Raw genomic sequence first — 15,431 nt, 5'->3', positions numbered from 1 at the left:
CCACCATCTCTCCACCTGACCGAGGTTAGGTAGGAACTTCCTGCATTACAGTCTCCTATACTGGACCTATGATGTTTTGGTTGGTTCTATGGCTTCATGGTAACCACCTTACTGATGGTCCGGACTAGAGGCTTCTTTGGACGGGGCTCTGGCGCGGGAACCATGGTGGGTGAGTACAATCCATTTCTCTCCACTCAACCAGTGTGTCTCTATTTTGACTCACTTGGAAGTATCGCTCCCCTCACCATTGAGGGTTACTATGAGCATGCTGCTTCCTATCGAGCACCCGGGTTCGCTCCATGGGCTGCTCTCGTGGTAATATTAGCACTGCTCCCCTTTTACACAAAGGGTTGCCTATGAGCGCGCTATTCTTTCTGAATTTGGAGTTCTCCTCTCACGTGAGAGTTGAGTTCTCTGTGTTCCCAGAGCACCTGGAACTAGCAGCATCAGGCGAACTAGGCCTAGTTTTCTGGCTAGCTTGCAGTACGCTTACCCTTCTGATTTCTAACATGCACCATTTCCATCTATAGGCTGCTCTTTCAGAGTACCACGAGGTTAGAACGGTTTTTAAATCCATGTTATGGTAAGTGTGCACGTTAGTCTTTGTACACTTTCTAAAATCCACACTGTGGTAAGTTCGCACGCTAGTATCCTGCGTTCTTTCTAAAATCCTGTATGGTAAGAGCTACGCGTGGCAGCCTCGTGCTCTTTCTTGATTGGTTTAAAACCCCGGTTCCGCCTTGGGCACCACCCCACCTATGTATCCTCTGGATACCTACTTTAACAGGGTGTTGCTACAAGCTTCAGACGAAGAAGAGGATGATGTGTTCTCCCAGCGCCTATTTATACTATAGTCGCACCGGTAGTGACGTCATGGCTGTCGCCGGCCAACGTGTTGTTGGTGTTTTTTCAATGTATGCTTCAGACACGGGTCACGATGTGGCGTTCCCTATAGCGACCCCTAGAGGACACAGTGTCTCGTTCCCTACTCAGGGAACCATGGTTACATATACGTAACCTGAGACGTTTTTCAATACAGTTTTTTGCCTTCTGTACCTCCACTACCCCCTTAGTGTGGCTCAGGTTTCATTTCATGAACATGAACATGAACCAGAAAAATGTTCCTTGTTCCTGATAACTTGACAACTTTTTAGTTTTCTTTACTTGAAAATAAAGTGAAAAAAATCTTGATTGTCATGATCATGAATTAATCACAATTTGTAATTATACCAAATTTAAAAAAAATGTTTTATAAAGTACTGTTTAAAAGTTTGGGGTCGGTAGGACTTTCCTCTTATGCTCACCAAGGCTGCATTTATTTGATGAAAAATACTTCAGTGTCACATGATCTTTCAGAAATCATTCTAATATGCTAAATTGGTGCAAAAGAAACATTTCTTATAATTATCAATGTTGAATGTTGTCTTGCTTACTATATTTTTGTGGTAGCCATGAAACATTTCTTCCAAGTTTCTTTAATGAAAAGATTTGATTGGAATTACTTTGCGTGTGTACACAGGTCTGTCAGGGGCTGGTAAGACAACAGTGGGATTCGCTTTAGAGGAGTATCTGGTCTCTCACGCCATTCCCGGCTACTCTTTGGATGGTGATAACATCCGTCACGGCCTGAATAAGAACCTGGGCTTTACTTCTGAGGATCGAGAGGAGAATATTCGACGTATTGCTGAAGTGGCCAAACTGTTTGCAGATGCTGGGCTTGTTTGTATTACAAGTTTCATCTCGCCGTTTACCAAAGTGAGCTATCTAACCAACATCTGGGATTACTTTATCATTTATACTGTGAAATTGGTTAAATTAGGTTTAAAAATCAAAGAATCAAATCAAAATCACAACACTAAGATAAGATCACAACATTATCACTATGTTTTGAGACGTTTTAAATGCACTGCAGTGTAAACGGCCCTAATTTTTGTTAATTTTAGCAGATACTGTTATTCAAAGTGACTTACAAATGAAAATAACCAAAGCACACAAATGAATGAATGAATGAATGAATGTCCGAAAGACGGTGCTTTTTGACAGTATAGTGTCCCCGTCACTATACTGGGGCGTTAGGACCCACGCAGACCACAGGGTGAGCACCCCCTGCTGGCCTCACTAACACCTCTTCCAACAGCAGCCTAGTTTTCCCAGGAGGTCTCCCATCCAGGTACTGACCAGGCTCAACCCTGCAAATGATTATGTAAACGCAAGGAGCGATAAACACTGCTGTGTTTTCATTTTCTTTAACCGTCTTTAATAAAAATGTTCTATAAAATGCATAATGCAGACCATCTTGCCTCTGCAGGACCGTGCAGAGGCCCGGAGCATCCATGAGAAAGCAGGTTTGCCATTTTTTGAGGTGTTTGTGAACGCTCCTCTAGATGTGTGCGAGAGCAGAGACGTTAAAGGACTCTACAAAAAAGCTAGAGCTGGACAGATTAAAGGTGATATAAAAACCATAGGAGCTTTAAAACTGTGCATTTCCCAGAAGTATGTTAAAAAAAAAAAAAATTTTAAAACCAAAGATTTATTTGCCTTCCTTCATTTCTCACTCAGGTTTCACCGGTATTGATTCTGAGTATGAGTGTCCAGAGGCTCCTGAGCTGATTCTGAAGACCGGAGAGCTCACAGTGAACGAATGCATTCTGCAGCTGGTGGAACTTTTGAAGGAGCAGGTTAGTCAGGAGCTGAACACAACAGGACACATTACAGACAGCTGAAGTATACAGTACTTTGGGCTTTAAGAATAGCTTTCATTTGCCATTTCCCAATTGGTGCACTTAACTTTATCTTTGGTCAGAAGTCCAAGGTCGAAACCAAAGCAAAAGCCTCTGTCAACATATCTGTCTGAAGGGCACAACCTTTGTAGAAATGGCAAGATATTTTACTCCAGTTTACTTGTAGTAAAAATTAAAGGATTGAATGATAGTTCACCTGAAAATAATTAGTCATTATTTACTCACCCTCATGTCGTTCCAAAACCCATCTTTTGTAATTTTCTTTCTGTGGAATACAAAAATACATTAGAAAAAGTTTGGGGTCAGCATATTTTTCTTTTTAAGGAATGAATACTTGTATTCAGGAAAGATGTATTAAGCTTATCAGAATTCACAGACGTAATAAATTGACAGACATACTGTAATAAAAAAGTTACAGACACAAATTCTATTTAGCAAGATTCATAATGCAGCAAAAATACAAAAAGATTAAGCAGCACTGTGTTCAACACTATTAATATTAAGAAATGTTTTTTGATAACCAAATTAGCATATTAGAATGATTTCTGAAGGATCATGTGACACTGAAGACTGATAGATGTTAAAAATTCACCTTTGCCATCACAGGAATAAACTACATTTTATAAATATATGAAAATAGAAATATATATGTAAAAACAGTTATTTTAAACTGTAATTATACACAATTTTATTTCACAATATTACCGTTTTTACTGTATTTTTTTATAAAGAAAAAGCAGCCTTGTTGAGATGCAACCATGTTGAGTCAAAATCATTACAAAATCATACCGACTCCAAACTTTTGAACACTAGTGTAATTGTTTTAAAGAATCTTCACATAGTTTTTTTTTATCCAATAACTTCATAATTTACTGTGAGCTGCCAAGCTTAAAAAACACTACAAAAGTGTTGTTCACCATAAATAGTGTAAAACTCGGGAGTTATATTCCAAGTCTTTTGAAGCCATGTTGATAACTTATTCACATCAGGGAATTCACATCTACTATAATTGAACAAACCTGACAACTGTCACGAATTCGGTCCATGGACTTCCGTTTATTCACCACCAGAGGTCACCCTTTCCATTACATTGACTCTCGCACAACACAAACTGTTGCATAGCACCCCGGACTACATATCCCATCATTCTTTGCACGATTTGCACACTGCACTGATTGCACTCATTGCACACAGCTGTTTCTAATCACCTCACTCACTATATAACTCCCACTCTAACCACCTTTCCCTGCTGAGTATTGTTTAGCCCGTACCCCTTTCCGAGTCCCATTCCGAGTCTCTGTGTTTTCCTTGTTTTGCCTTGCCTTGCCTGTTTCCGCGGTTTCTGATCTTTGCCTGTATTCCTGGATTTTTCCCTCTCGTCTCGCCCCTGTGATTCTGTCTGCCGATCGGTGACCTACGCTAGCCCTGGGACTATTCTTGTGTTTTGCCCGCCATATACCTGTTTGCCATTGTTTGACCCTGCCTGTTTACCACGTCTCTTTAATAAAGACTGCAGATGGATCCACACGTCTCACGTCTCGTCAGCCCCGTTACAACAACATTGCAACTACAGCAATGAAAGTCATTTTTAAGGGTCAGATCAGATAAAAATAGCTCCTTAGGGTAACAGATGCACATGCCATTATGGAAAATACAGTTCTTCTTCTACTTTTCATTCAACCCTTTGATGATTTCTCTTTCGCAGAGCATTGTTCCCAGTGGAGATTTAGAGGAGATTAATGAACTCTTTATGCCTGAGGACAGACTGAAGCTGGCACAGACAGACGCCAGCACCCTGCCCTCTATCAGCATCACCAAGGTAACCAGCTGCATTCGTCCTCAAGGCCAGGGTCCTCTCAGGTTCATCTGTTCATAAATATGAGTGAATTATTGACAAGATGACACACAACTGCTTTATCAGCCCGTGAACAGTGTGCTGTTCCCTAATTCTCAATGCAAATTTATTCCAGAAACCACAACAATACAATTTGAATGCTCTTCCTTAAACTTATTCTCACCTATTATTCCATGATGTTATACTGTATAATCCCACAGACAATCAATCAGAACAGACATTTGGACAAATATGATATTAGCTAACTGTTCCGTTTGTAAACACAGCTCTCTGTATTTGTGTGTGTAGCTGGACTTACAGTGGGTGCAGGTGTTGGCTGAAGGATGGGCTAGTCCTCTGAAGGGTTTCATGAGGGAGAGAGAATACCTACAAGTCATTCACTTCAACACCCTACTTGATGGTAACATACAAGCACACTCTTGTTGCCATACCAGACACCTCCCTTCTTTTATAGTGCTACTCATTTTTATTCTGCAGTACACACAGCAATCAGACTTAGTCAGGTTTATCGTCTTTATGCTGGCAATGGTGCTTATACCAGCAGCAGAAGGCTGATCTAAGCTCTGCACTGTTATTTAGAAGATGTTTCATGCATAAAATAACAGTTGCCAGAGCTGAAGCTGCTTTCAGGAGACAGAATGATGCAATGATCTGGCTTCCTGTGAAACTCGCACGCTTTGTTTGCTTTAATTGGGTTGGTCAGCGAACTTCGATCACTATTTTTTAATAGTAGTTGCAATCGCATACAAGCAAATAACATTCAGTGTGTACTGATATACATTGTTAGTGGCATTTAATGTAGCAGACATCTAATGATCCATATTGTCTTTAGATGTTATGTGTTAAGGGGTATTTGGGCAGTTTTTTCCTATAATTAGAAAAAAAAAAAATAATTATAAAGAAATAGTTTCTGTGATTCCAGTCATCTCTTTAAAATTATTTATAATATATGCAGATTAACCTATTTCTAAATACAGGTGGTACCATCAACCTCTCAATACCCATTGTCCTTCCTGTTGCAATGGAGGTTAAAGAACGTCTAAAAGGCAGTGTGGCTGTGGCTCTGGAGTACCAGGGAAAACGTGTCGCCATCTTACGCAACCCAGAGTTCTATGAGCATCGAAAGGAAGAGCGATGTGCACACCAATGGGGGACAACCTGCCCCAAACACCCTTATATAAAGGTATTAATCATTTTCAGCAAATGCCTTGATAATTAATGTATAACAAATCACCAAAGTATTATAACTTACAAATGCACAAAAATTACATGCTTTAACTGTTTACCTGTCAACAGATGGTTTTGGAAAGCGGTGATTGGCTGGTTGGAGGTGAGCTAGAGGTATTGGAGCGAATCAGATGGAACGATGGGCTGGATCAGTACCGTCTCACTCCACGGGAGCTAAAGGAGAGATTTAAAGAGATGAAAGCAGGTAAAAGTAAATGGGTTAAAGAGGACGATTAAGAGTTAACAAGTAACTACGTTTACAGAGTAATTTTCTAGGATTATTGCACTTCCTGAATAAAAACAATTCCTGATCATTTACTCACCCCCATGTCATCCAAGATGTTCATGTCTTTCTTTCTTCAGTTGCAAAGAAATTATGTTTTTTGAGGAAAACATTCCAGGATTTTTCTGTATATAGTGGACTTCAATGGTGGCCAGTGGGTTGAAGGTCCAAATTGCCGTTTCAATGCAGCTTCAAAGGGCTGGTTTTTGAGGAAAACATTCTAGGATTTTTAGTGGACTTGAAGGGGAGCCAATGGGTTGAAGGTCCAAATTGCAGTTTCAAAGGGCTCTACACGATCCCAGCCGAGGAATAAGGGTCTTATCTAGCGAAACGATTGGTTTTCTCAAAAAAAATGTTTAAGTTTATATGCTTTTAAACCACAAATGCTCATTTTGCACTAGCTCTGCGATAATCACGTTGGAAAGGTCACGCGTGGTTTGTTCTTCGTCTGTGTGCTACGGTTCAAAAAGTTACGGTAGGGCGAAAAACTCCGTATCATTTTCTTCTCGAATTTCAAAACCATCCAACATCGTTGTCTTACCTTTTTTTTTTAAAAGGCCATTTGACTTTCTTTGCGTCCAGGGTCACATATTGACTTGTGCTTAAAAATGATTAGCATTTAGCATTTAATTTTCATATGTGTTTATGAAAGATAACCATCTACATACCTCTGTAGGCCCAGCGTACATCATAGGGGAGGGAAAGATGGCCACAATGGTGGATTGTGGGTCTAGAATGCCGTCCTCCAGCACGGCCGCATGCTGTTTCATCCTCCAGTCCAGAGGCACGTCATCATCTTTGGTCCAGCCACCCAAAGGATGCAAAAGCAGCACTGGCCTTCGATACCCGCGTTCCTCCAGTCGTCGACGTGTGTCGGTCATAAGCAGGGCATGGCCATTATGCACCGGGTTCCTGAGTTGAAAAGCAAACACAGCGTCTGGGAAAACAATAGAATGGTCAAGTCCAGTGGTTTAATTAGTTGTTGCATAACCATGGTGAAGTCCAGAATATCATTAGTTTCTCAAGAGGGCGCTAAGAACCTCCAAAGCCAGAAATCCCAGACACTCATGTGGTGTATCAAATTAAGAACCTCGATTTCTTATTTGACTTTATCGAAATTGACACCAGCCAATTAATACTTGACATGTGGTAAACATGTGACTTATTTTAGGCACACCCTATCACATGTCTTTTTAAAACAAAAAAGTGCCAGCTGTGGTTTTAATGTGGGTTATAAAGCCCAATTTTATTGTTTATTACATTTTTAACATTGTGCCCTACATGAGCACTTTGGATTCCTTACTTCTTATACAGCCCCTGATGCAATATCTTGTTGCCATATGTTTGCCCGCCAAGAACCTGTTTGGCAACATGATTTTACAAAATCACATCCTAGATCCAGAATGACAGTGATTTTCATTGGAGATCCATGGGTACTGAAAAACTTAAATTTAATGGATTAGTTCACTTCCAGAATAATAATGTCCTGATAATTTACTCACCCCAATGTCATCTAAGATGTTCATGTCTTTCTTTCTTCAGTTGCAAAGAAATTGGAAATTTGAGGAAAACATTCCAGGATTTTTCTGTATATAGTGGACTTCAATGGTGGCCAGTGGGTTGAAGGTCCAAATTGCCGTTTCAATGCAGCTTCAAAGGGCTCTACACGATCCCAGCCGAGGAATAAGGGTCTTATCTAGCGAAACGATTGGTTTTCTCAAAAAAAATGTTTAAGTTTATATGCTTTTAAACCACAAATGCTCATTTTGCACTAGCTCTGCGATAATCACGTTGGAAAGGTCACGCGTGGTTTGTTCTTCGTCTGTGTGCTACGGTTCAAAAAGTTACGGTAGGGCGAAAAACTCCGTATCATTTTCTTCTCGAATTTCAAAACCATCCAACATCGTTGTCTTACCTTTTTTTTTTAAAAGGCCATTTGACTTTCTTTGCACGTTCGCTTTGTAAACACTGGGTTGGTACTTCCGCCTACGTCACACTTGACCTTTCCAAAGTGATTACGTAATGTGTGATGTCGAGCTAGTGCAAGACGAGCATTTGAGGTTAACAAGTATATAGGTTTTTATTTTTATTTTTTTTTAGAAAATGATAGATTGTTTCACTAGATAAGACCTTAATTCCTCGGCTGGGATCGTGTAGAGCCCTTTGAAGCTGCATTGAAACGTCAATTTGGACCTTCAACCCATTGGCTGCCATTGAAGTCCACTATATACAGAAAAATCCTGGAATGTTTTCCTCAAATTTCCAATTTCTTTGCAACTGAAGAAAGAAAGACATGAACATCTTAGATGACATTGGGGTGAGTAAATTATCAGGACATTATTATTCTGGAAGTGAACTAATCCATTAAATTTAAGTTTTTCAGTACCCATGGATCTCCAATGAAAATCACTGTCATTCTGGATCTAGGATGTGATTTTGTAAAATCATGTTGCCAAACAGGTTCTTGGCGGGCAAACATATGGCAACAAGATATTGCATCAGGGGCTGTATAAGAAGTAAGGAATCCAAAGTGCTCATGTAGGGCACAATGTTAAAAATGTAATAAACAATAAAATTGGGCTTTATAACCCACATTAAAACCACAGCTGGCACTTTTTTGTTTTAAAAAGACATGTGATAGGGTGTGCCTAAAATAAGTCACATGTTTACCACATGTCAAGTATTAATTGGCTGGTGTCAATTTCGATAAAGTCAAATAAGAAATCGAGGTTCTTAATTTGATACACCACATGAGTGTCTGGGATTTCTGGCTTTGGAGGTTCTTAGCGCCCTCTTGAGAAACTAATGATATTCTGGACTTCACCATGGTTATGCAACAACTAATTAAACCACTGGACTTGACCATTCTATTGTTTTCCCAGACGCTGTGTTTGCTTTTCAACTCAGGAACCCGGTGCATAATGGCCATGCCCTGCTTATGACCGACACACGTCGACGACTGGAGGAACGCGGGTATCGAAGGCCAGTGCTGCTTTTGCATCCTTTGGGTGGCTGGACCAAAGATGATGACGTGCCTCTGGACTGGAGGATGAAACAGCATGCGGCCGTGCTGGAGGACGGCATTCTAGACCCACAATCCACCATTGTGGCCATCTTTCCCTCCCCTATGATGTACGCTGGGCCTACAGAGGTATGTAGATGGTTATCTTTCATAAACACATATGAAAATTAAATGCTAAATGCTAATCATTTTTAAGCACAAGTCAATATGTGACCCTGGACCACAAAACCATTCTTCATGTTCCATGAAGATATTTTGTAAATTTCCTACCATAAATATACCAAAACTTAATTTTTGATTAGTAATATGCATAGCTAAGAACTTCATTTGGACAGCTTTAAAAGCGATTTTCTCAATATTTAGATTTTTTTGCACCCTCAGATTCCAGATTTTCAAATAGTTGTATCTTGACCAAATGTTGTCCTATCCTAACAAACCATACATCAATGGAAAGCTTTTTTATTTATTCAGCTTTCAGATGATATATATATATATATATATATATATATAATGTATGTATATATTTGAAATAAATGAATCATTTTATTGATCAAAAGTGATCGAAAGACATTTATAATGTACAAAAGTTTTTTATTTCAAATAAATGCTGTTCCATTGAACCTTCTATTTATCAAAGAATCTGAAAAAACTGCATCACAGTTTTCACAAAAACAATAGGCAGCACAACTGTTTTCAACATTGATAATAATAATAGTAAATGTTTCTTGAGCACCAAATCAGCATATTATCGTGATTTCTGAAGGATCATGCGAAACAAAGCCTGGAGTAATGGCTGCTGAAAATCTTTGCCATTACAGGAATATATGACATTTTAATATATATTTAAATAGAATTTTTTTTTTTTTTTTTATTGTAATAATATATCACAATGTTACTGTTTTTAAATGGCTAACCATGTTCCTGTGTCTGTCAGGTCCAGTGGCACTGTCGTGCAAGGATGGTAGCAGGTTCTAATTTCTACATTGTGGGTCGTGATCCTGCTGGGATGCCCCATCCAGAGTCAGGACAGGACCTGTATGATCCATCTCATGGAGGTAAAGTTCTATCCATGGCCCCTGGACTCACCTCTGTGGAAATTATCCCCTTCAGAGTGGCTGCATACAATAAGACCAAGAAGGCTATGGACTTCTATGACAAAGACAGGTGAGACTGAATTGCAGAGCAATTCCAATATTTCACAAGTAATTAACATGAAGAGGTGTATGTGCATCTCTTAGACTATTTAAAATATGCTGATTCAGGAGAATTCCAATAGCGGTGATGCATGTAAATGTCTTTTTCCAATAACCAGAAACTTAAGCAAACCTTTTTTGCATGTAAAAGTGGTTGCTTAGTGATTCTGAAGCATGAAAAGCAGGCTGCTTTTACCTCTTGTTTTTCAAACAATGCAGACATGCTGATTTTGAGTTCATCTCCGGGACCAAGATGCGCAAGCTGGCCCGCAGTGGAGCGAGCCCTCCTGATGGCTTCATGGCCCCTAAAGCCTGGAAGGTCCTCACAGAGTATTACACTTCTCTACAGAAAGACCAGTGATGACACATTCAAGACGTTCCAACACAGAAAACCTCACAGCGCATGTGGTCCACACTGAGAATGACTCGGTACACTAAACTACTTCAAGGCATTGAAAAATGTAGGCGCATACTTACAAGATTTCCTGTGAGGAATTATTTTACTACAGCATTGTTTTTAAATTGAATTATAAACATGCTTTTTCAACTGTGAAATTTAAACTGATGTGCCTTAATTAACAGATTGTCAGTCCCAAACAGATTATGAGATCTTAAATTGTATTTAGGAATGTGTTTTGTATTTTAGCCGGCATTTAAAAGAAAAAGTATATCAATTGTAATCTAAATGAAGCAATTACTCTACTGTTCAAAAGTTTGGGGTTGGTAAGAATGTTTTTTAAAGTCTCTAATGATCAACAAACTGCATTAATTTGAATTACTTTACAATTTGAAGTAACTGTTTTAATATATTTTTAAAATGTAATTTTTTGCTGTGACAGCAAAGCTGAATTTAAGCAGTCATTACTCCAGTCTTCAATGTCACATGATCCTTCAGAAATCGTTTTAATATGCTGATTTGGTGCTCAAGAACAATTTTTTTATTATCAGTGCTGAAAACAGTGCTGCTGAATATTTTTGTGGAAATGGACACTTTTTGCAGGATTCTTTGATGACATTTTCTGTAACAATATAAACTTTTCGGACTTTTCTGTCAGTTTTGATTAATGTATCTTGCTTAATATAAATATTATTTTCTTAAAAAAAAAATAAAAAAAAAACTTACTGACCCCAGACTTTTTGTTGATGTGTATAAATCAAAGCAGTGTTCATGCAGCTGCAAATGCAGTCAGATTTTCAGAATAATTTTGTTTACATATGACTTTTTTTTTTTTTAGCCCCAAGAAAAGGGGCCGTTATCTGGGGACCATACTGGGGAAAGCATACTAGGGAAAATATTTATTTTAAAGACAATAATGAATAACACTGTTTTATTAAAGGTTTAACAGCGAATGCAATGTCATCTGGATATCTGGACATCTTATCTCTTTTAATTAAATATTTTTACTGTGATTACATAATTGTGACCACGTGGCTGCTTTTAGATGTTCACAGTGTGTGACTATATTACAGCTTGCTTTCTGTTCTCTGAAACAAGGGCAAAAGTTACATTTAACAGATGGATGGCGTAACTGAGTTATGCTGCGCGCATCCACAGAAATATTGACCCTCTACTACCATCTGGTGGTCGGTCACCAGTGTACAAAAACCACATAGCACCATGGGGGAAAATAGCTGATTATGCAAATATAACTTAAGCGAACAGTTACAGTACATAAGCAAACTGTTTTGTGGAACTTTTCATTCCCGTATGAAGCAAAAAGGCGTTTATAATCGGTTTATATGAGGTCGTGGCCCGGACGTAGGCATAATGCGCCCTATAACATAGTCCCAAAATCTGTTACGGGTGAATAACTCCTAAGATGATGGATGGATGGATTTAGGGAGCAGGGCAGTGACTGTGCTCCGCTAGACCCTAGGCATTCCCAAATGGATTTAGGGGATTCCCAATTAGACTTCGCGCGGATGAGAGCATTAGATCCAATATGTTCTAGGTAACCCTATTTAAATCTGCTAACTGCAGTGTTGCAGTGCTGTGCAATTCTGAAAAGGTTACAGTGAGTATGTACAGGATGTGTGGCATGGATTTTCCCAGGGAACAAGCATCTATAAAATAAACCACTGGAGGCACGGAGACCTACTTTGGGTTAAGGGCAGGACATACTCGCCCATTTCACTAAATCTTGCCATGTGTTAATACCGTGTTTCCCACCCCTTGTCCCCCCAACATATGTTGGAAGTCTTCCTTGCCTGTTTTAAGTCATGAATTACTAACAAGTTGAATCGGGTGTGTTTAATTAAGGAGACTGTGTAGATATAGCCTACGTGTTCTAGAAAAAAAGATTGTGAACAAAGGGTTTTTAGCATCTTACTGTATGCTGAATGGGTTTAAAGACCCCAAGAAATTATATATCACTTATTTCATGTTGAAACTGCGACATCTTTATATCAGTGTTATTTTAGTATTATACGTTTATAATCTCTATTACTAATTTAATTAGCTTTTATTTTTTTATATATTTCTTTAAATATTACTATTTAGGTTTAATTTATTTTAATTTAAGTTTTTATTTATTTCCAGTTAGTAATTTTTCTAATAAGTGTTTTAACTTAAACTTATTTCAGTTCAGTGCCAGTGCAACATTTTACATTTTTGTTTAAAGTTTTTCATCTAATATTTATATTCATATTTTATTTTATTTAAGCTTTATTTCCATTAAAAGTCATTTTAGTAATTTACTTCTAACGATAAAAATTCCGTTAATGTGCTAAAGCTGAATTTTGTCAGCATTTAGGCATGCACTAATACATGACATTAATACTAACACACCAACCCGTTCTCATCAGTCTGCGTATAAATAACACGACTTATGCACGCAAAATTGGCATTTGGCGTATGCATTACACGCAATTAGAAAGTGTAAAGTCGTGTTATTTATACGCAGACTGATGAGAACGGGTTGCTTTCTGTTTCACAAAAGGTATTTTATAAAAAGGTAAGAAAGAGATGGTTCTTTAAAGAACATTTGACTGAATGGTTCTTTGTGGAACCAAAAATGGTTCTTCTATGGCATCGCTGTGAAGAACCTTTTAAGCACCTTTATTTTTAAGAGTGAACATGCGTGAAAGTAGAATAAGTGAATAGGTGCCTTTATTAATTAAACAGCAAGGAATACTGTAGTGTAGTGTACAACAGGTGGCGCAAGGTCAATTATTACAGTGTCAATGCTTTAACCAGCTCCTATGGCCTTACATGTGCCATCAGAAAATAAATGTTCAATTGGAAACTATAAATATACTCATGCATACTAGAAGTCTAATATTACAATAGGCCAACACACATTTAAAACAACAGAGCTTTAATCTCAAAAATATGCAAATATTTAAGTATAGTACTGATGATAAAAGTTTGAACATTTAAAAGTATGAATATAAAAAAAAAAAAAAATTAATGAACATTTAAAAGTATGAATATTTAAAAAAAATTATAAAAATAAATGTTATTCAGAAACATCTTCAGAAGCTTTTTGAGAAATATGAATGTAGCTTATCAGCCTTTTGATCTTTCTGTATGCTGGTTCATGAATACTTTGCAAATTGAAGATTAAAGCACTGTTGTTTTAGATGTGTGTTGGCCTGCACCTACATTTTTAAGATGTTTCATGTAGTAGTTTTTCGTTTTAAGTAGGCCTACTAACTGTAATATGCTAAAAAAAATTATAAATGCAGTAGATTATTTTCTAAATAATAATTTTTAATAAACATTTACATACTTTTTTTAACGTTACTTAACAATATAAATAATAATCATATAGCAATGATTGCTTAACAGGTCATTAATTTAGCAAACTTCCAAGAGGCCTTAAGATCACTTAAAATAATTCATATTTAATTTTTTTCAAGTGTGATTTCTAGACCCAGAAATACATCTAAAACTTTATGTAGGCTACATGGACATTTTATAATGAATTTTATAATGAATACATTTTACACCATATTTTGTTGTGTATAAATTGTGAATAAAACATTTATTTTTAAAATCCATATCCTTACTAAGGGGTCTCTGTTGTGGAGAATGGTGTCAAAATGGTTGAGAACCACTGCATTAGCTATAAAATTAGAATTGAGTTCATAGTTATAAATCCAACGAGAATGCAAGAAAATGATGTTTTAGATATCTTCTCTGTAGACCCCCAGAGTACCATCACAGGGGCCCGTGAGGCCCACAGACTCCGCGGTAAAATCATCTACGAAAATATAGGTTACTCACTCTATCTATTGGATGTATGTGGGGGAGAGACCAGTGCTCTGCACGGAACGAAACAATGTACCGACACCGTGCGCGCACGTGACCGCTCTGACAGGGAGAAGCACTGCGCACATCCTCACATTCGTATCCTTCCGCCTTTCAACGCGAATGTCGCTTAATTACCATCGCGCTTGGGAACTCGCGTCGTTTCCTTTCTACACAGCGTGTTGTAGAGGTTTAATTTTTTTCTTCGGCTGATATTTTTAAAAGCGACTGCTCGTATCGCTTATTTAAACACTAAATGGCACGCGTCCGCGCACTATTTCTGCTCGTGGTGGCAAGATATGTTTTTTTCTCTCTGGGTAAACGTGCCGGATTTACGTTCTTTTTTCCTCCGTGGGAAGCCATGATGGCAGTTTGAGAGCGGAGCTGCGGAGCGCCCTGAGGAGAGATGAGTCCCGCCGATAAACCGCACACCGTCACGCTTCTCCAAAGGCTACCGTCGCATATCTAACACAGTTCAGGTGGAGACTGTCAGTTGTCATTTTTCACGGAACCAACTTGGCCATCCAGCGACGACGATGATCATTCGTTAGGAGGGTTTTGAGGGGGGTTTAGCAGCGGTGGCTAGCGGGCGATGCTAGTCTGGAAAGGCTCGCCTGTGTGTTTTCTTCTTCGCGCGGAGATGGAGAGGATTCGCTCCTCTCTCTGGACCTGATCACGGCGCGCGTGCCGGACACACAGACTTCTGCCATACTATTGTTGTTATATCGGATGCGTTCCGGTTCGACCGGGCCGCGGGATCGGAGGACATTTTCAGCAGCTCGGAGGACTGAGCGATCGGGACCGGGAGAGTGGGGCCTGCTGCGCCGAAACGGATAGAGGCCCGTCTGCGAGAAGCTG

General features: G+C 38.7%; 1 protein-coding gene across 1 annotated transcript in view; it reads left to right on the top strand.

Annotated features, from left to right (window-relative positions):
* Positions 1-11,158, top strand: part of LOC107670849 (bifunctional 3'-phosphoadenosine 5'-phosphosulfate synthase 2-like) — an 18,714-nt gene extending 7,556 nt beyond the window's left edge. Inside the window, exons 3-12 of the mRNA XM_016463631.1 lie at positions 1,520-1,755; positions 2,309-2,447; positions 2,560-2,678; positions 4,447-4,560; positions 4,885-4,996; positions 5,574-5,779; positions 5,893-6,028; positions 8,989-9,257; positions 10,063-10,292; positions 10,541-11,158. Of these exons, the coding sequence (XP_016319117.1) occupies positions 1,520-1,755; positions 2,309-2,447; positions 2,560-2,678; positions 4,447-4,560; positions 4,885-4,996; positions 5,574-5,779; positions 5,893-6,028; positions 8,989-9,257; positions 10,063-10,292; positions 10,541-10,682 (1,703 nt within the window). The 3' untranslated portion in view covers positions 10,683-11,158. The remainder of the gene's footprint in view (positions 1-1,519; positions 1,756-2,308; positions 2,448-2,559; positions 2,679-4,446; positions 4,561-4,884; positions 4,997-5,573; positions 5,780-5,892; positions 6,029-8,988; positions 9,258-10,062; positions 10,293-10,540) is intronic.
* The last annotated feature ends 4,273 nt before the right edge of the window (positions 11,159-15,431 follow it).

The sequence above is a fragment of the Sinocyclocheilus anshuiensis genome, unplaced genomic scaffold (genome assembly GCF_001515605.1).
Source record: "Sinocyclocheilus anshuiensis isolate Anshui unplaced genomic scaffold, SAMN03320099.WGS_v1.1 scaffold784, whole genome shotgun sequence".
In the NCBI taxonomy this organism is placed as follows: Eukaryota; Metazoa; Chordata; class Actinopteri; order Cypriniformes; family Cyprinidae; genus Sinocyclocheilus; species Sinocyclocheilus anshuiensis.
The sequence above is the reverse complement of the archived record's forward strand: the minus strand, read 5'-3'. Positions and strand labels throughout refer to the sequence as shown.